The 19,854-nt window shown below is 42.3% G+C and overlaps 1 protein-coding gene across 5 annotated transcripts; it reads left to right on the plus strand.

Moving 5' to 3' along the window:
• Positions 1-721: 721 nt before the first annotated feature.
• Positions 722-19,557, plus strand: OPTN (optineurin). 5 transcript variants are annotated; one of them, XM_080363405.1, is made up of 14 exons: positions 722-752; positions 1,534-1,713; positions 3,512-3,714; positions 6,255-6,410; positions 7,748-7,824; positions 9,887-10,021; positions 11,143-11,227; positions 14,058-14,173; positions 14,852-15,001; positions 15,697-15,790; positions 16,436-16,594; positions 17,271-17,401; positions 18,374-18,453; positions 18,652-19,557. In XM_080363405.1, exons 2-14 carry the CDS (start codon positions 1,548-1,550, stop codon positions 18,771-18,773), a joined length of 1,674 nt encoding a protein of 557 aa, XP_080219531.1. In that variant the 5' UTR covers positions 722-752; positions 1,534-1,547; the 3' UTR covers positions 18,774-19,557. The 5 variants fall into 5 exon arrangements, with proteins under 5 accessions (XP_080219531.1, XP_080219534.1, XP_080219535.1 ...); XM_080363408.1 differs by having other exon boundaries at positions 9,890-10,021; XM_080363407.1 differs by lacking the exon at positions 722-752 and adding an exon at positions 793-843.
• Positions 19,558-19,854: the final 297 nt, after the last annotated feature.

Raw genomic sequence — 19,854 nt, forward strand, 5'->3', positions numbered from 1 at the left:
GTGGAATGCCCATCTTTAAGATATAATTAAGGGTGAGAAAGGTTTCTGTGTGTCAGGATCTACAAGGTACAAAGTCTCATCTGTGCTGCACAGTCAGCAGCAAGTACCACTGCAAGGTTGTGGTTTCACCTGTTGAAGCTGCTTGGAGATGGAGCAAATACTGTTGCCAGCACCGGCGCTTGGGCTCCAGCTGAGCTCCAGCAACCTCGCCAGGCCATTTGGCCAGTGAGTCCTGCTGTACAGGACACTAGAGATTAATACTTGGGTACATTGCTGTGGCTCCTCTGGCCTCTCTCCTGCAGGTCCACATAACCATCCCTCTTGGTGCTGCCCTCCGCTCCACCATATGCTCCAGTCTCTCCTTCTCAAATTGGAATGAAACATTTTACTTTTTGAAAGCTAAACGGATCCAGCGCAGATCCATCGTTTACCCCTGACAGGCCCTGCTCCCCACACGACCTTGCTTCATCTTGGGGGATTTTCCTTCAGTTCCCGCTGGGCCGGCCGGGCCGGGGAGCGGCGGCAGTGTGAGGGAAGGCGGGCGCTGCGTGCCCGGGAGAGGGCGAGGGCAGCGGAGGGACACCCAGCACCCGGGGTCCCGCAGGCCGGGCTGGCGGTGGGCGGGAAGGCCGGAGCTCGGGAAGTCCCCGCGGAGGAGGAGGAGGAGGAGGAGGAGAAGGAGGCGGGGCGGCGGGGCCGGGCAGTCAGCTGAGCCGGGCCGCCGCCGCTGCCATGGGCGCTCCGTGAGGGGGGTGAGCGGGGAGGCGCTGGGCGGGGAGCGGCGGTGGCTGCCCCCGAAGGGAGCCTGGCGCGGGGGAGCGGCGGGCGGGGGCCGCTTTCGCTGTAAGGCTCCGTGGGCGGGTTCGCCCGCTGACTCGGCGGCTCCGGGCTGGGCCTGCGCCGGGGAAGGGCGAGCGGGAAACGCCGGTTTGCGGCGCCCGGAGGCCGCCCCCGGGAAGGAGGTGGTGATGGCGGGGGACGGGGCGGCTGTGACTGGGCAGAGGCGGGTGCCTCAGCCCGTACCGCGCCAGGGTGCCAGTTCTGTGGTGGAGAAGGAAAGAAAAGGGACAAGAAAGCGAAAATGAAAGTTAAAAGTGGGCGGAAATGGGATCCCGGCGTGAAACGCAGCGTCAGGGGGCCGAGCGGGGCCTGGCCGGGCCGGGCGGTGTCCAAGGGGGGAGCTGCCGGGCGCCCCAAATCCTGTCAGGCCGCGGACGCCCAGGGCTGGTGAGGGAAAAACGGGAGAGTGGGTGAGACAGGGGCGGTGGTTGTTTCACCCCCAGAGAAAGGGGCTCCCCAGGAAGGGTTGGTCAGCCCGAGAGACGTCTCTGTTTCATGCAGTCCTGTCAGGGGTTAATGGGGTATGGAGACTTAGAACACCCTGATGTAGCAGGGTCAGAGGGGTTGGAAGCTGCTTGTGTGTTATGATAAGACGCGCGGCTTGCTTGTCTGAATAAAACGGAGGGTATGATTATGCTTTCTTTATAAACACTGGGCAATAAATTGAGACTTTTCCCTTTGCAAACCGTATAGTAGACACCTCAGAGATGTCCTGCAAGTTGAAGAGCCGTCCTGCTGAAAATGGAGAGCGTCCCAGGAGCAGAATGGAGAACGGAACAGACAGCATGGCTGCCCCCACCCTTAGTACCTACACCCCAGAAGAGATGGTACAACAGATGAAAGAACTGATCACTGAGAACAATGAGCTAAAAGGTGAACGTGCGTGTGAACTGATCTTGAAATGCAAAAGCCCCAAGCTGCTTCTGTGGAATTTCTTTTTGTCCTATGAGTATTCAGTCCTCATTTGCTATTGCTGGATAACATTTTGTACCAGGGTAGCATTTGCTGCATAAGTCACTCTGCAAGTGGCAAGGCCAGTTTGACAAGGCACATCGAACTGAATCAATGTGGAAGATTAGTGGGAGAACAGCCCAATTTATAGGTGACTTATTTGCTCCAGAATTACACATATGAGTAGTATAGCGCTGCATATTTTAGCAGATAAGGTGAAAAATCTTGTAGTATGATATGGTTTTTGCTCATCAACCTCTTAAGAGCTTTTTTGCTTTATATTTTGGGACTGGTGGGCAGCTCCACTACAGACAAAGTTTTGCCATAGCTGTATCATGAGGTGTGGGTACGACAGTGCCTGGAACAGTTTGGGTTAGGGTGCTGTCTGAAAGGGGCTGCAGAGGAGAATTGGAGCAGGTTGTCCTACAGTGTGTGTAGTAACAATTATGAACCTTTAGATGTAGCAACATGTTCTGTACTTCAAAAGGAAGTGGCTGCCTTGGCAGGGTCTGTCTGGGAGAGACCGATAGTTTTCCCTGAAAATGCATAGAGTTGAGCCTTTCAGGTGAAAGAGCTTTGCTTCTGGATCTCAGGACTTTAGGTGTCGGATATGGTTTGTTGTTGTTGTTTTTTAAATGGATAGAGCAAAACTCAAGGGATTTGGGAATTTTTCTCTGTAAAAGACAAGGTTACCTCACTGTTTATATGGCAGCAGAGCATGAAGTCACATATCTTGTGTGCTGTGATTTTACACTAGTGTTCCACTTGAATAATCTTTGGACCTTGTCCAAGTTCTCTGCCTTGGAGTCTCATGGGTATCTGCCCAGAAAGTTGTTTCTAGAAGTGTCTCTGGTATTTTGCCAAAAGCTCCTATATCACATAAGATAATGTTTTGTGACCATATTTATAGCTGCTGTATCTCATACCTTGCAGAATTGTTCTACGGAGCTGCCTTTATTTACATAACCTGAAGGACTTGTTGGCAGCTTATTATATGACATCAGGACATAATGGAAGTTACAATTTATAAAAGATTTCCAAGCAACTGGCTTTGAGATTGCTGCTTTTAAAAAGCAAGTCATTGACTCTTCCTAAAAATTTTGTAAGCATTTTGCAATAGTAAGGCTGACGTTGTTACATAGTGACTTAGTTACATACATCTGGTTTCCCAGCCAGGGGGAACCGACTTTGCTGAAGTTGTCAGATACATTTTTTTCAATGCTTTCAGTCAAATCTTAACCAAATGTTCAAGTAGAGCATTGTTGGGCATATTTGAGACTTTTGATTTGATAGATCAGTTTTCATGCAGTAATTTACCAGTCCAGCATGTCTGTTGTCCTTACCAAGTCTCAGTAGTTTCAGACTTACAGTTCAGTAGTTTAATTTGGACTGATAACATAAATAACACACACAGCAAGGTACGAAGTACCTCTTGTGAACCTTCTTGCTTGTACTTTTTGGTTTAGGAATAAGTCAAGAAGTGAGACACTGTGGGCATGTAATTTCAGTAGCAGATTTAATGCTATTTATTATAGTGCTAACAAGCTATAATAAGTTTAGTTTTGCTTTGGTATTTAAGATACTTGATGAGGAGGGTCACATTTTGTACCTAATTATTGCTAACGCATTGAAGAATGCTGAGCTCAGTGTAGAGGAAATCTGCTGTTTCGTTGACAGGGTATTAATTTGAATCAATATCTTGTCTCTGGCTGTTGTTTAGAAGCCATGAAGGTGCATAACCAAGCTATGAAGGATCGATATGAGGAACTTGCTGTCTGGCGAGAGAAGCAGAAAGAAGAAAGAGAATTTTATGAATCAAAGTTTAAGGAAGCTAAGCAGTGCTTGTTAGCCAAGTGCATTGAAAACGAACAGCTACAGCAACAACTTCAGAGGTTAAAGGAAAAAGAAGAAGGATCTGAAATGGTAAATAAGGAATTGGTTGGATTGATGTGATTTTAAATTGAAAGTCTGGAGTATTCATGTCCCTTCAGCACACTGCGAGGTTTGGAGATTTGTTAGCACTTTTATTCTTATACTCTAACAAACAGTCTTGGCCTGACTTATTTTACAAAATGAGTCTTCTCAGAGTGTAGTAATAGAAAATTTTGCCACATCCAAGATAATTGACATTTTAAGTAACATTTACTTAATAATAATTAACATTATTGACATAAGAAATTAAGATTTCATGCTAACTTTCTTTATTTTGTTTAGTGTTGGGTATCTCTTGATAAACCTGCCCTTTGCTTGTTAAATTATCTCTCATGATTATTTAATAGCTTTTGTATTTGTGTTTCCACTGAGAAGTTGACATGTAAGCAAAGAAAAAAATACCTGCCATCTATTTTTATTCTATCATTCTCCTCTCATGAAAACTCTTTACTGAGGTCAGATTAGATCTGTACTTCTGCTGCCCCATCTGAGTCTGACGGAGCTTCCTCCCTCTGTCTTACTTTTGGCTCCGTAACACATCATTTCTCCAGTTGCAGGCGATTGCTCAGTAGCCAGGCAACACTTTGCAGGTGCTACTGAAGACATCTATGAACAAAGCCAATTAAAACAAAACCTGGTTTGTATCTCACATGGTCATGCGAAGATGAGTTTAATTAGAACTTTCATGTAGAGCTGAACTGGTGTGTCCTGGTATCTGGTACTTCCAGGAACCGTGTGAGCTCTCTGTTGCGTGATGAGTGTATTAGCCTTTTTTTCTCAGCAGAGACACTAGTAGACTCGCCTTTTCTCTCCAGACTGCCTATTTTATGGAACTCCATAAGAAAATTTGGAGTATATAAATCAAAATTGGCCAATGAGTTAATAAGTTACAAGGGGGAAGAAAGTCATGTTTATATAGTATGATTATGTAAGTATTACTTACACAATCTTTACTTTGCAGGCTAAAAGTTATGTTTCAGGATTGTCAAGGAAATTCAGAATGTCATAAATCTGCAATAGTTTTTAAAGGGAAGTAGAGGATTTATTTTGCCTCTAACCTGCTTTGGAACTTCTTGTATTTTGAATACATGTTATTGACAGAGTGATCCAATCTGCTTGAGTAATCCAACATCCGGATAAGTAAAAATAAATCTCATTGCAAGAGCTTCATAGAGTAAGCACTGGTGCATCTGTGATTCTTTGCAGTGGTAACTGTAATTTAGATAGCAACATTGTCATTTCTAATCATGATTTTTGGGTTGACTGTCATTTAAGCCAAAATTACTTTCTCTCTTGAGTGCTTTAGTTCTACTTTTTTTTCTTTTTTCCTTGGTTTAGAAAGAACATAGAAAAAATTTCCTCTAACAGAAAGGCTACTTTAAAATTAATCTAATTTCTCTAATCTCGGTAGTTTACTATTAACTGAGATAGAGTGTAATCCATTGCTGCCGTCAAGTGACATCTCTGATTCACTCAAAGTAAATCAGAGATATATTGTGTTGCCTTCCTTAGTGATAAACCAGCACTCATAGGAGAGTTTCTCTCAAAACTCTGACTCTGTTAGCACACTAAAGCTGTCTCTTCCTCACTGGAGCTGACTCTAATTACATCCTCTTACAGCCTAACCACAAAATCAGAGACTACAGCAAGTCAGGTGTGTAGGGTGGTACTGCAGGATGAGAGACATGGTCAGCATAGCAAGAGTTTGGAGATTTGGTATGAATGATAGATTAGAATGTAATTCAGACTCCAGGAATTGTCCAGAATGTACATTGATGGTATATGGTGTAATAAAGGCATTACCAGAAGGTGGAAGGCTCAGATTACAAAATGAGGAAGAAATAAATTCACAGGGAAAGTTTCATTATGGGGAGAGGCATCTAAAGGAGAGAAAAAAAAACGAGCCTTCCTGGTTATGTGGAGACTTAAGAGAGGGTTTTGAGGATCCTGGGGAGAGGGAAGAGGCAGAAGGTGAAGGAGAGATGAAGTTTGGGGAGAATCTTCGAAGGACAGAGGCTTTGTGGAAGGGAAGGGTTACAGGGAGATGTACATGGAAGTGGGGTACAGAGAAGCTGTTTGGTGGGGGAAGGCTGAAAGTGAGATATGCAGAAAAACCCTCTGCCCACTGGTCTTTTCTCCCTAGAATCATAGGTAGATTTTGGAAAGGGAATAAGGGTGAAAAAAGACAACAATTCTGGACAATAATTCTGTAGGTTGGCTGAGACCTGATGTTCTAGTGAGAGGCATAGATTCAGGCAAAGATTTACATCTTAATTACCTGCGCATTCAGAGAGCCAGGCCCATGTTTTCTGGAAGCACGATACTCATTGTTTGATTAACTTGGTTTCACAGTTTAGACTTCTTGCTCTCTAGTGGACCACAGCACAGTTTAGGGATCCGTGCACTGGGTTTTTCCAAGCAAACCTAAGCAAAGAAGAATGGGATGCGGGACATCATTGTTATGTTCAGGCTCTTTGCTCCTTGGCTCTTTTCTCCTTTTCGTTGGCTAATGCAGGATTTGTTTATGCCAGGAGGGCTGCATGGCTCCCGAAAAGGAAGTGAGGCAGCTGAAATCCCAGGTGCAGCGGCTCCAGGCTGAGAAGGCAGATCTACTAGCCATCATTTCAGAACTGCAGGTCAAGCTGAACATCTCAGCAGAGGATTCCTTTGTGGAAATTGGGATGAATGTAAGTAAGGGGAATAAAAAGAACACAGCGACCTGCAGCAAGAAACTTTGGTTCCAGCTTGGTCCTCCTTTTTTTTGCAGACCGAATTTTCTCCTCGTACGAGGCTAAATGATGAGGAAGTCAGGTGTGAGTGTAATTGGAGTGACCATGTTTACTTGATGACATTCTACAGTGAGTTATTTAGCACCCTGTGTTCCTTTAGTAGAAAGGGTGAATCTATGAAAATGAAATCTATGTCAGTGAAACTTCTTTATGCCTCTTTGAGAGGGAACAGCAAACTGCCAGCAACAGCGGTAACAGAAGATACAGGCACAGTGGATTTGGGAGAGGAGTTGCACAGTCTCTTAGATTACCTGACATGGAGCACTTGTGTGTTACAAGATTTAGTTGTAAAAGACTTTTATTTTTATCCTTCTATGCCCAAAGTAAATTAATTTCATAGGTATCCTCAATCACACTAAAAATATCCTCTGGAAAAAACAACATGGTGACTTCAGACTAATTCAAAATGTTAAGAGTGGAGTCTTAGTTGGAATTCCTGGGAACATCAGTACCAGGTTTAGTTAAGGGGCAACACCTATGCATAAAAAGGGGGCATTTTGAGAATGGGGCTCACTTTCTACTGACAGCTATGTAGAGACACAGGCAAACAAAACTAAGTGCAAAGCTGTAGAGTGTTCCCTAGAGGCACAAAAATCTAATTTTTCCTGCTCTTTTTCTATCTGAAAAATCTTCACCCGCAGAATGTGAAATATGAGAATAGAAGTCTCCGCTACCCCTATAACAGCATATCCCTCTCCAGAAAGTAAACGTACAACAACGAATTAAGATAATGTAATTAAAACTTACTTGGAGATGTTCAAGAAAACTTCAGACTGCAGGAAACCAACAAAGATTCTCTTTTGGCCTACAAAGATCAAGGAGTGAGTTTTGCAGTGAGAAAAAAAAAAACAACAGTGATTCTCTTGGGTGGCAGAAGAGTGGTTTTTAGGTTTGTATTTAAAGTCACCTGCAGTGATGTTGGCTGGTGCTGTGTGGTGCCCAGTCATCTTTATAGGGGAGAGAGGCCATGGAAATTGCTGATAAAAGAGGAAGGCCAAATGTCATTGTTGTTCCTCTTCTCTGATCAGTCCAGGAATGACGCAGGGAAAGGCATGTGAAGTATTTTAAGTTAAGAATTTCCAAACTTGAAACTGATCTGTAGCATTTTGTGTTTTCTTTATTTATTCTGCCATGATAGTAGTTTTCCCTATTTTTTTTCCTTCCTTATCTCAAGTAAATAAAACTGTGTCCTGCTTAATTCAAATACCAAGCTAATAGTGTTTTTTCTTTCCTAGGAAGGAGGTATAAACAGAACTCCAAAGGAAAATCAAGAGAATAGTGGTGAAATGACAAGTAACATTGCTGTCTACATGTACGTAGGTTCTTGTGTGATGTGTGTGATTCAGGCTTTTGGCATGTGTTTTGTTTTCAACGTGAATGAGCTTTTTTTCTATGAGGAATGCACTAGAAAATCCTGGTTTTCTGTGTTGCAATAGCTTTTCCATTCTACTATGTCAGAAAGACTCTCAGCTCTCTGACATTTTTCTTTCCAGTTTTCATTATTTGACAAGAGTAGCCACTTTACCAAGCATTTATGCACATGCTGACTTCCCAACTTTTCAGGCTTTTAAGGGAGGCCAAACAGAAAATAAAAAGATAGAGGCTCCAGGACTCCCTTCATTGCAGTCATCAGACACCATCTAATAGAGTATCTGTCCTCTACCCAATTATAACGATGCTGGTAAGAATCTGAGGTCTTATAATCTTTCAGATCTGGCCCTGTCTGTTCTGTTTATGCGGGGCTGGTATAAAGTGTATCACAGTGGAGTACACAGACAGTGCAATGTCATAATCCTTATTTTTCCAGGCTTAAGATACCAGCATTCTGTTTAGGTTACTTCTCAAAATTTGATCTTTATATCATCTCCAGGGCACAGGGGACTTTCTTGCCCCTAGCTGAACCTTTACTCCTTGTGGACATGGACAGCTGATACTACTAAACTTTCCATTTTGGATACTGCCCAATTTAGCAGCTAGATGGTTGTGGCTGTGCTCTCTTTGTGGCCTTTGCTTTTGGAAGAAAAGGACATAGAAAGTGCTAAGGGCCAGAAAGTTGTGCTTCATGTACAGGTTTCCCCTTAAACCCCTGTCACTCCCTACGTCACAGGGTTTTAATGTAGTGCCATAGAAAACTTGTTCCTCAGCATGCAGTTAAGAAGTTGAAGGGGGGAAAAAGTTGTGGTTGTAGATGAAACAGAGAGTTGCTGACCACAGACCATGCTGCAAGTATTCAACTTGTCATTAGTGGTGCCTCATGAGAACATTCTGATCAAAAGAAGACATTCTCTATGGGACTTGCTTACCTTTTTATTAATATCTGGGCCATATCTACAAGAACAGGGGGTATATGTACCTCTTAAAATATTTTCTGTGTCACCACGTGTCTTTGTCCAGCATTGAAACTTTAGACTGGTGCTATTAACAGGTTCAGAGTAATGTGATCCACTCTGGACAGGTTATTTCTGTAAGAGTAGAACGGTGCACTAAAAATCCCCTGATAAAAGCTATTTACTTAAAATAACTTGGCTGAACACTGTCTTTAGGGTATTGAATTTTGCTCACCAAAGACTACGCACTTTCAGGAGTGCATAGAAGACCATGCTTTACTTTCTGTTCTGAACTACAAAAGCAAAGTTTTAAACACATGCTGGTTTACAACAGAGCTTCTGAAATGTTCAGTGGGTGTAATCCACCCATCTTACCATATAGTGTGGGGATTTTGACTTTCTGTCTAGATGGACATAAAAATGGAGGGAATGGAATATGATATTTTATCACCAGGAAATTATCTTACCTTATTTTTCTGATAGTTTTGTGTTTATTCTTTTTATTCACCCCTACAGTAGCATAATGTGATTTTTGAAAAGAGCTACAGAATACGAGGGAGGTGAAATATTGAAGAGGTTTTTTTCTGAAAGGGAAATTTCTGATGACCATTTTTAGTGGAACGTGCCTCCTTTTCATGGAAAGGAATGAGACAGAGATAAGAAATGTTGCATGTTTCATTGGAAAAAAATGTTATTTTGGGAACAGACACCAGCACTTTGCAGAAGGCGTTGCAAAGTAGGTCAGAATAAACTCACTGGGGTTTATATTGTCTTGACTGCTTTTGTTTTCCTTATTTAAGCACTAAATTGTTCCCCTAGCTTGAAGGGGACTATCTGAGCACCACACAAAGCAGGGACTGCATTTGCACACGCAGGGACTGTGTCCAGCAGCTTGTGGGCAGGTCATAGTTCTTGGAAATGAGCCCTTTGCTCAGAACATTGTTTTTCAGCACCATTTGAAATGGTGGCCTCTCAGCCTGGGTCCCAGAACTAGGAATAAGTTCTAAAATTGTAGCTGTTGTTATTTACCTCTGGTTTGGTTTGAAGCAGGAACAAACCTGCAGATGAACCAAAGAATTTGGAGTCCGAGGAGCTAACTGTGAGCCAGCTGCTCTGCAGCCTTAGAAATGAAACTCAGAAGAGGGAAAAACTTGAGGAGGAGCTGCAGGATCACAAAGAAAGGTATGAAGTAGGGGCACTGTAGCATTTGGAGCTGTTTTCTTTCAGGGCTGCTGCAGTTACCGAGTCCGTGACTGATCAGAGACAAGCTGAAATATCAGTGTGACCTGGATGGGGAATTGCACGAGCACTCCGTAGTAATAACTTATTTTTGTTGTAGTCCTTAATAGGGATAAACCACAGGTTCTCTTCCATGGGCAAAAGAGTTTCCATGTTTTGTTATTATTTTCTGTAGAACCACAGATCAAGACAAATTACCCATTTCCTCTTGGGTTCGAACTTTCCCCAGGTTATGTCAGAATGATATGATGAGTAGTTGAGTATGTTCTCTCCCCTCGCTCTTCCGTAGTTATTTGGTTTTATATGAATCACCTTGCGTATGGGGCCTTAAGCAAATCACTAGGTATAAAACAGGGATTACAATCTTCTTTGTGATATTGGCAGGCTACATTTAGCAATGTGTGAGCTAGAAAAGCTCCTTAGAAATGTCTAAAATAAATTTAATTCCAAATTTGTTTAAGAGAAAGTTTTTCCAGTGAGACCTTCCATCTTAGCTCAGTTATTTTGCTACAGATTGGAATGACTGTTCAGGCATGGAAAATTGCCTCAGCAATAGCTGTTGCAAATCCCCACTTCACAGAGACAGAGTGAGACTTTCTGGACATTATCTGCTCTGAAAGGTTGGTCTCACAGTAATTGCTTCTACGTGATCTTCCTAGAAGAGGTAATGAGAAATAGCAAATGATTCTTAGAAATCTCAGCCTCTGAAAATATCAAAGGAAAACAAAGGCAATATTAATTACTGGATTCAGGGAACAGACTGACCTATTTCCAAAGAGTTAGCAGTTTTGGACCATAACAAAAATCGATCACTGTGGACTGAATATCACTGTCCTTCACCGCACCTGCAGACTTACACATCTATTTTAATTATACATACATGCTGTATTCTTCAGGAACTCCCATGATTGTGTAGGCTTTCCGGCATCTCTGTGCTTTCAATTTTGCCTCTCGTTTGTGGCTCTGATGTTAGAAAGAGAGTGCATCATTTGCATTAAATCCTTGAATAGTCACAATTTAAATATATGCCAAATCCATTATTGTTGGATCCTTCTCTTTTCCAGACTGTCAAAGCTGGAGAAAGAAGTGAGCAAGTGCCTGGAGAGTGGGACACAAACTGAACAGAAAGAGGAGGAGAGTTCAGAGGCTGTAAGTATCTGTCCTTCTGAGCTGAGATTTAATCATGTACAGCTTACTTGTTGAGGCCAACAACCTCATGGACACCTGCACACTCAGGGAGCAAGTGGCAATTATCCTGCACAGGGTATGGAAGTGAATTTTCAACTCTCCAATCCATATCTTAGAGGTGGTTCCAAATTATACCAGCCACCAAAAAGGGGCTAAGAATTAAGGAAGCATGGCATAACTGCAGGTATGCCTCATGGCTCTGGCCATGCCTGCTAAACTGAGACAGATGCAGTCATTTCTAGCTCCAGAAATTCTTCTAGACTGGGTGAATTTTCTCACTGCTGGCTTAGTCAGCTTTTGGATCAGAACCCAATGACAATGTACTGTCAAGCAGACCTCAAATGTGGAGCTCAGGTGGACCTGGTTTGTTTTTTTCATCATGTTTTTGGTGAGATGTATTACAGTGGTGGGACATAACTATCTTGCACTGAGACACAGTTCCAGGCAAACTCAGTCCTGTTGTTTTCAATGAAGGTTTTGACTGCGTGTTGAGGTTGGGATTCTGCTCCTGAGTCAGACATCTAAATTTTTGTGCCTCCTCCTGTAGGTGCCTCAGTTTGAGGAAAGCACGTAAGCTCCCAGAGCAGCAGAGATCCATTCAGGGTCAGTGCAATTGCATAATGCAGGCAGATAAGAAAGCCTGTATATGGGGCACTGTGGGTTATCTGAGTTGCTGTGTAGGGTCAGCAAATAAGCTGTGGGATCTGCTGGACACACATGTCCTTCTGAAGGCCAGGACAAGTATTGTAGGGCAGGGCTGGCTTAAACAAGACCAGTTTGTGGGCAGGCCAAGAGATGTCCTTTCTAAGGAAAGTAGATGATGTCTCAGTTCATTCTTTCCAATGCTTTTATCTCAACTTTCCCTGAGTTACAGCTTGAGCCAGATGCTCCTCATCTAAGTACTGGTATTGAGGTCAGCATGGTTCCGTGCTTGTGATGGTGGTTTTTTCCATTTATGTGTTGTTTGGTTTCTTCAGAGGGCTTTTGTCAGCGGAGCTCTTGTTATGTCCCTCTCTTGTAAAGTATAGATGTTTAATGAAATAATGTAGGGGTGCAGTGTGGACCATTTGAGGGCTCTGCATTTGAAGACATCCTGGGAGAGATGAAAAAGTTTTTCAAACTTGCTTTGGCTCTGGAGAGTGAGGAGCAGTTGCAGGAGAAGAGGCTTGATCACAGCTACTGCCAAACAGCATCTGGACATCAACTCCGGCCAGGTCTCCTGAGACAAGTCATCTTAAAGCTCCACTGCAGTTCTGCTCTGTCTTCCCTGGGAGGCTGCATGTGAGCTTGACGGAAGCAGAGATCTAAGAGGCTGTGATTTAGGTCTTACTCCTTTCCTGGACAGGCTAAGAAATGAGTGTAGGGGAGAGACAATCCATACTGTGTGATGAGATTTTTTGAGTCAGGATAGCCTTTTCTAGCAGTGAGGCTGCCAGACTTGCTTTCCAGAAGCATGGATTGATTGTGTTCCAGGTAAGTAAAATATCTTGAATTTCGATGGCTCCCACCAGGGATGAGGAATTCACAGTCCGACTTTATTAGAAGTCAGACTCTTGCCAGTGTTATATGGTTTAATTTGTTGACATGTTTTCTGTTAAGGCAATTGTTACTGATGTCTAGTTTTCTCAAAATAGAAATGCCATCACCTTAGAAAAATCAGTTATTTCATCTGTGAGTGTGATTGCATTAGTTGGATTACTGCATAAAGTAATTTTGTGGCTTGTTTTTCAGCTATAATGGTAGACGAATGGTCGCTTTTTGCTTCTGAGATAGAAAAAGTATAGTGCTTTGTGAGTGTTCACACCATTATGTTCAGTCCCTTTTGCTTGGTATGACTGGTGAAGGATATTAGTTTGGTCAGTTTGTGGAGGGCGTCCTCAGCGTCTGTCAGTCAACAATTTTGTCCTGTCTGCCTCTCAGTCACACTGGCTGCATTCCACACTTCTGCACTGAAATGACAGCTGAAGTGTTTGCAAGTCATCATGGATGAACAACTTTGATTGCTTCAGTTTCCTGGGGAAGTGGTGGACTGTCCCTGTCAGAAACTGGAGCTCTTCTTCACAGAAAAAGGACAGCAGTGTGCTCTTGTTTACACTTGATATCTTTTTAGCCACAGCCACCCAGCTCATTACCAAGCTGGACTGGAGACTTTCTGTGCATTTAATAAGACATTATCACTGAAAATCACAGTACTAAGGAGAGCTAAACTGATCCTAGTGTGATGATGAGATTCAGATGTTTTCTTGGGAAAGCTCCAGGATGCACCTCCAGAGACTACAAACCAGCAGGAGTCAAAGATTTCATGCCTTCTGGAGTGTGGATATGTATTTTAAGAACTGAAACTGAGGTGTCCTTTGTGTCTTGGGCTAGAGGGGAACCCAGCTGTTGTTTCTTTCCTGCTTCTTTTTCAGCTGTCTTTAGGATCCTTCAGTGATCTTCCTGTGGTCCGAAGGCCAAATGAAAGGGCCAGAAATTCACAACAAAACTGATTACAGTTTTACTAGAAACCATTTTCTTGGTTTGCAAAGCTGATTCATGAATCCACGGTAATGGAGTTACCATTTTATTAGAGAGTTAAGACAAAAAGAGGTTCTGCTGTATTTAGCAATAATTAGTAATTGTGAAGCCTCATGGATGGAGCCTTATTCCTGAGCATAGAGTATAGCGGTGCTTACTGACCGATGCTGTTTTCTCTAGAGGAAGAATGACACTTCCTGCTGACATCTCTTAGCCTGCAACTTTGCTATCTTGAATTGTCCAAATGTAATTTTCCTTATTTTTTCTCTAAAAGGTTGGCAGTGAAGTAGAAGCCCTGAATTTGCAAGTTTGTGCTCTGTTTAAAGAGCTTCAGGAAGCCCATGAGAAGTTAAAAGAAGCAGAATTGATTCAGAAGAAACTTCAAGAAAAGTAAGGTTCAGGAGAACAAAAGTTCTACCGTGACTCCCAGTATATATTTCTATGACAAATCCCACTTTGGGAAATTCACCAGCTCTACAAATACCAGCTTGAGTATCTGTTACATAGAAATTCTGTAAAAGGTTGTTCCTTCTTTGTAAGTGAAGATGAAAGTACAGAAATGCAGTAATTGTGAGAAAATCTGAGCTGCCAACCTAGTTCTACAAATAGAACCCCAGTGCCTTGAATTTTAAGATTTGGTTTTTTAACCCTTCCTGATTTAAAGGCAAATCTTTCCTGTTTTCTGCTTCACGTAATCAATCCCTGTTCTAGTCTTAGGGAAGAAGCTAAGGGACCTGCTTATGACCCTTTTCACATGAACTGTCTGTGCTTTTGAAGACCAATTGTATAGGTAATAAAAAGTGGTTACAAGACCCTCACTTTAGTTGCTTAGTTTTCTGTCAAATTCCAGTTCTTTGAGATTCATCATAGTAAGACAGTAAGTGTTGATTTCAGTAGCTTTGTTTTCTGATAGTCGCATGTAGATTAATTTTTGTCCTTCCTTGTTCTTCATCAAAACAAGCCTTTAAAGTGAACAGCACAAATATTCTTTTTGTAATTTGCCTAGTGTGACAAATCCATCAGGAAAAGGTGAACAGGAGAGATGAACTTTTTTACTTGTTCTGTCAGGTGCCAAGTAATGGAAAAGAAAAGCTTGGCTGCTGCATCAGAGTTGGAAGAGAAGCAGCAGCTAATACACAGCATCAAGAAGCTGGAGCTTCAGGTGGAGAGCGTGCAGGCAGAGGTCAAGCTGGAACAAACCAAGACACAGGAAGAAAAGTGAGTATTATTTGATTTTTATATTATATTTTGGTGATGTGTTGTCAATGAGGAAGGGAAATCCAAGAGAACTTGGCCAAAGGGGAACTGAATCTGAAATCAGGTGGTGGCAATGATGGGAAAGTGACATAAATGAGGAGGGCTACGGTCCCTACAATACATTTGCAACTCAGAGACGTAAGTATGCAGTGAAGCTGAAGTAAAGAGACACTGTTTGCTCTGTCTCCCTGCTCCCTGTCATGTACAATCCATGTGACGAGTGTGAAAATGTCAGTCCAAGCTGTACAGAAAGGCTGAACTGCCTGAAAGACCTGTCTTCAGCTGCTGGAGAAGCTGCGTATTATCTTATCACTTGAAGTCTCTGAATCAAGACTTGGATATCTTCCTAAGAGAGGTGTTACATTTTGAACAGAATTTGTGAGCTTGATATAAAAATATTGGGTGATGGATTCTTCAGTCTGAAACACAGACGATCAGTGAGGACATTCGTTTGGACTCAGTCCATGGGTAGTGCAGCACACAGCTCGTGGGAAGAGAAATGTTGAGACACGAAGCATTATCTTATAAGAAATACAAAATCATGTGCGAGGAGCTGGTGGTGGTTTGTTTTGTTTTTTTTCTAAATTCTGACAGATTATTGAGATATCAAATAATGAAGTGTTTCAAACTTTCACCTCTTTTCTTGTCATAAACAGGGCAAGATATAGTAGCTTGCAGGATGCATATGGCAAACTCCTTCCTCAGCTCACTGAGGCAATGAAAACAATCAATGAAATGAAACTCAAAGAGGTAAATTGATCACAAGAGGAAATCATAATTAATTAGGGGGGAGTGGGAAGAGAAGGAAGAATGTACCTAGGAACAAATTTAGGCAGGAAACAACTGTCATCCCTTCCACATAATATAGAATGCAACATAGCAGCATTGCTCTGATAAACATAGGTCCTGTGCTGTCAGTTATAGAAAAGTTGATCCACACATCAGTACTTTCCTGGTGTTTTCTAGATAAGGTCTAATCTGCAGTGCAGTATGGAGTCCAGTCCTTAGAGATCAGTGGTATGCAGCATACTTAGTAAATATGGGAGGGCAGACCTCTAAACATTTTTGTAATCTTAAACAGAATGTCTGTCAGAGTCCTGCTCATAACTGAGGCTGCATAGAAGTGCCAGATTCTTCTGTATCATTCTGGAAAATGGGAGAACATCTTTTGCACAGTCCATTAGGAAGTTCTATTTTAACTTAATACAGTGTAGTTCGAAAGCTCAAAAGTTAACCTTTAAATTAAAATATCAGTCCCCACTGCTGTCTTAGTCCAAGTCCCTTTGATGACCAAAGTTGGAAGCTTTTCCAAGGGTGGGAGGAGCAAAAATAAACTTTCACTTCAAGCAGTGTTGTATTCTGAGTTCATCTCATAATCATAGTTCTTCCTTGCAGCTGGACAAAGTGGATAAAGCTGTGGTGGAACAACTGAATGCAAAGGTGGAGCTGGCAGAACAAGCCCTTGCTGCAAAGCAACTCCAGATAGATGAAATGAAGCAGCTCATTGTTAAACAAGAGGAGGACCTTGAGACCATGGCTGTGCTCCGTGCTCAGGTACCGGCTCTTCAGAAGTTGCCTTGTTCCCCCAGCCAATGTTCGGAAACCAGAAGGAGCTGTTTAACGGTTCACTCTGGAATACTGAATACATTTCCTCAATTCCAAAGCACAATTCCCTCACTCAGCCTTGCAGATCCCTGCAGAGCCTTTACTGCCATATCCTATGGTTCTGTAGGAGGAGCTGTTTATGCTGGAGTCTGGCACAATCAACAAAAGCTGGGAATAGACATGTTTATGTATTTAAAACCACTGCCTTAAGAATCACTGCATATGTTTTGGAATGATTTTACTCAAACCAGTATATATAAACAGTGGCTAAAAAGGCACAGAACTGGCATCTTGGCCTGATTCCACCATCTGTGCCACAGATTTGTCCATGTCATCGGTCAAGTCACCTCACTGCTTGTTTATGCCTCATTTCTGCCTCTGCACAGCAGAGCGCGGTAGCACTGTCCCAGATAAGACACTTGAAGGATCTCTTACAGAATCCAGAAACTACTGAGTCTTCTTCACCTTTTAAGTAGTGCAGGTCTTTGCTTTGCAGCATGTAGGTGCTGTAGGAGTGTTCAGGGTACATGCAGGCTATGACACAGACTTGCTATTTTGGTATAATATATGATTATGGATCAGTCTAAATTACAAATTCTCGGCATGATTTCATTTCTCCAATCAGATGGAGGTTTATTGTTCTGACTTCCATGCTGAGAGGGCAGCAAGAGAGAAGATCCATGAGGAGAAGGAGCAGTTGGCTGTCCAGCTGGCATACCTGCTAAAAGAGCAGCAAAACCTTGAAGATATTGGCCGGTGAGAACAGACTTTGGCTGATCTACCTTTGAACTGTCTTGTTACCCCATGTGCTGAAGCTGACTAGCATTGTCCTGCTAGCAGGACAGTGCAAACAACTTTGCAGACACTTATTTCTTGGTTAATTTGAATTTTAAAAGAGGAAAAAAAAAAGAAATTACTGACTTCTCATTTTAATTTTGTGATAGAATCTCTGTAAGGTGTGTTAGTTCTTACTTGGGTGCCTTCACAAGTTTTCACTTCAGATGATTCATACTTGGTAAATTCTCCATGCTGATTCATTTGAGTTTCTTTGGGTTCTGGCCTTAATTTTAGTCGTGAATCTGCAGCTAAATTTGCTGCGTGTGTGCCAGGGATATTTGCTGCTTCTCCAGGTGGCAGGAGTGACTCTCCATAGTTTCAAGTACTGTGATACCCCGAAATTGCACCATTTTAGTACTCTTAGCTGTAAAAGATAAAAAAGAAATAATAGCCATTTGTCCTCTGGTCGTCTTTTGGAAGCCATGGGTACAAATGCCCAAAATTTGAAGTTAAATTTCACATTAACTGTGCACTGAACCCTTTTTCTGCTATAACTTGCTTCTCTACTTTGTTCACGTCTGCAGTTTGCTCTGAATAGCTACAAGTCCTTGGAGTTTTCCAGAGGACTGTGCCCCAGGTCCCTCAGCGTGTACCCGCCCAAATCCTGCCACTGTCAGTTGTGTGACCCCGATTTCAGCAGGGCCCTGCCACAATCTCACACAGCAGCAGCGTTTCTAGGCCCTGTTCCTGAACAGCAGTTCCAAACTAAATGTGCGACCAGTTGACATGATTGACTTGCGAATCCTTTGATTTATTCTGAAACCTCTTACATTTTCTGGAGACAAAGGGAAGATAACCTTTTGCTCGGTCAATTTTCAGAGCCCTTGACTGATTTAATATTATTATTATTATTATTATTATTATTATTATTATTACAATTATTATTCTCAGAAACGCTTTGGCAGAGATGCAGAATCGCCACGGAGCCAGGGCACCGGATCGGGAACACTCACCTCGCCTTGTCCAAAGAGGTACTGCGAGCTCACAGGGCCGGGCCCTGCTGTGTTCAGTTTAACACAGCTCTGCTTGGCTGCAAGCAGCTCCCCAGCTCCCCTATTCTGGATATTCCGGCTGTTAGGAGAAAACAGCCAATCCTCTTTCCTCCACAAAAAAAAGAGTGAAAAAATCAAGTAATATAACAGGTAATCATTTATCTCCTCTGCTTGCAGGAACTGGTAGTCAAGACTGGCCAGAGCAACAGAATATCTCAATGTATTCATGTCCTAAATGTGAAGAAATTCTACCCGATTTGGACACGCTGCAGATTCACGTTATGGACTGCATTAACTGAGTGATACCCTCCAATTCTTCATCTTCTGGAATTTCACCTGCCGAACACATTCGGTTTCTTCCCGCCCAAATAATGCTCGTTCTTACATCCAGTGAAGGAGGTTTTCAGGCTTTTTCTCGTTAATTCAATGGCAAAAGGGTAAAACTCCTATCCTGCCTTGTACTCGCTAATCTTGTTTTAATCTGCTTTAGAAAAATAATTTTTATAAGTTAACAAGATGGATGCATTAAAGAACTCCCGGTGTGTCTGCTGCTATGAGATCTTTAAGGAACATTTCCCGATGTGTTATGGCTGGCCCACAGAACAGGGCTGAATCACTGAAGTCAGAAGGGATATATGGGATATATGCTGATAATTAAAGTACTGTGAGCCTGTATATACTTCGTCCACCATATACGATACATCACAAAATTAATAGATTAAAAAAGCCGTTTGAGAAGCTTTCAGCAAAATGGAGTAGTGCTGTATTCATCGAGCATTTAAATGAACCTGCTCTTTCTCCAGATGGCAGTTTTATTGCTGCCCTTGTGACCACGCTAATCTGATGTTAAAGTTTTGATGGCTTATGTAACTTCTTGCTTTAGCCAGATGTGGATGAGGTTTAAAACAGATCATTTAGGTCTGATAGATGTAGCTCCTGGTGTACCCAAGTCACTTGGTTTTATAGAATTTGTTCATTTTTAAGGTGTTGTCGTGATTATTCTTTATTATAATAATTTGAACCTGTACAGTATTGTGCTAGAAAGCGCTGAGATGGATGTAACCTAATTTAAAGAGGAGTATATAATGGATTTTCGCATCTCAAAATAAATCTATTACAAATACAAATTTATCTATGCCTGTGAATACTTTGGAGGCTGAAATGGGATTGAAAATACCTGTGGCTGAAAAGCTCATGTAGAAAGACCTGTTCTTGCCCTCTGTGGTGTTTTTATCTCAACAGAAAAAAACCCAGTTCTTAAATTGCCACTGCATAGGGGAGGAAAACACGGAACTTATCAAAATACAAACCAGCATAAATGATGGGAAACAAATCAAGCAAATTGATGGGATCCATGGAAATGAGGAGTTTTGTCTCTTT

This window comes from Nesoenas mayeri (assembly GCF_963082525.1).
Source record: "Nesoenas mayeri genome assembly, chromosome: 1".
NCBI lineage: Eukaryota > Metazoa > Chordata > Aves > Columbiformes > Columbidae > Nesoenas > Nesoenas mayeri.

Bases quoted from the DNA above. Each gene is read 5' to 3' on its own strand.
- OPTN (XM_080363405.1), top strand. From the start codon at position 1,548: ATGTCCTGCAAGTTGAAGAGCCGTCCTGCTGAAAATGGAGAGCGTCCC. The intron at 10,022-11,142 runs GTATGAAGTAGG...TCTCTTTTCCAG, and splicing joins CTGCAGGATCACAAAGAAAG to ACTGTCAAAGCTGGAGAAAG. The intron at 15,791-16,435 runs GTAAATTGATCA...TCTTCCTTGCAG, and splicing joins ATGAAATGAAACTCAAAGAG to CTGGACAAAGTGGATAAAGC.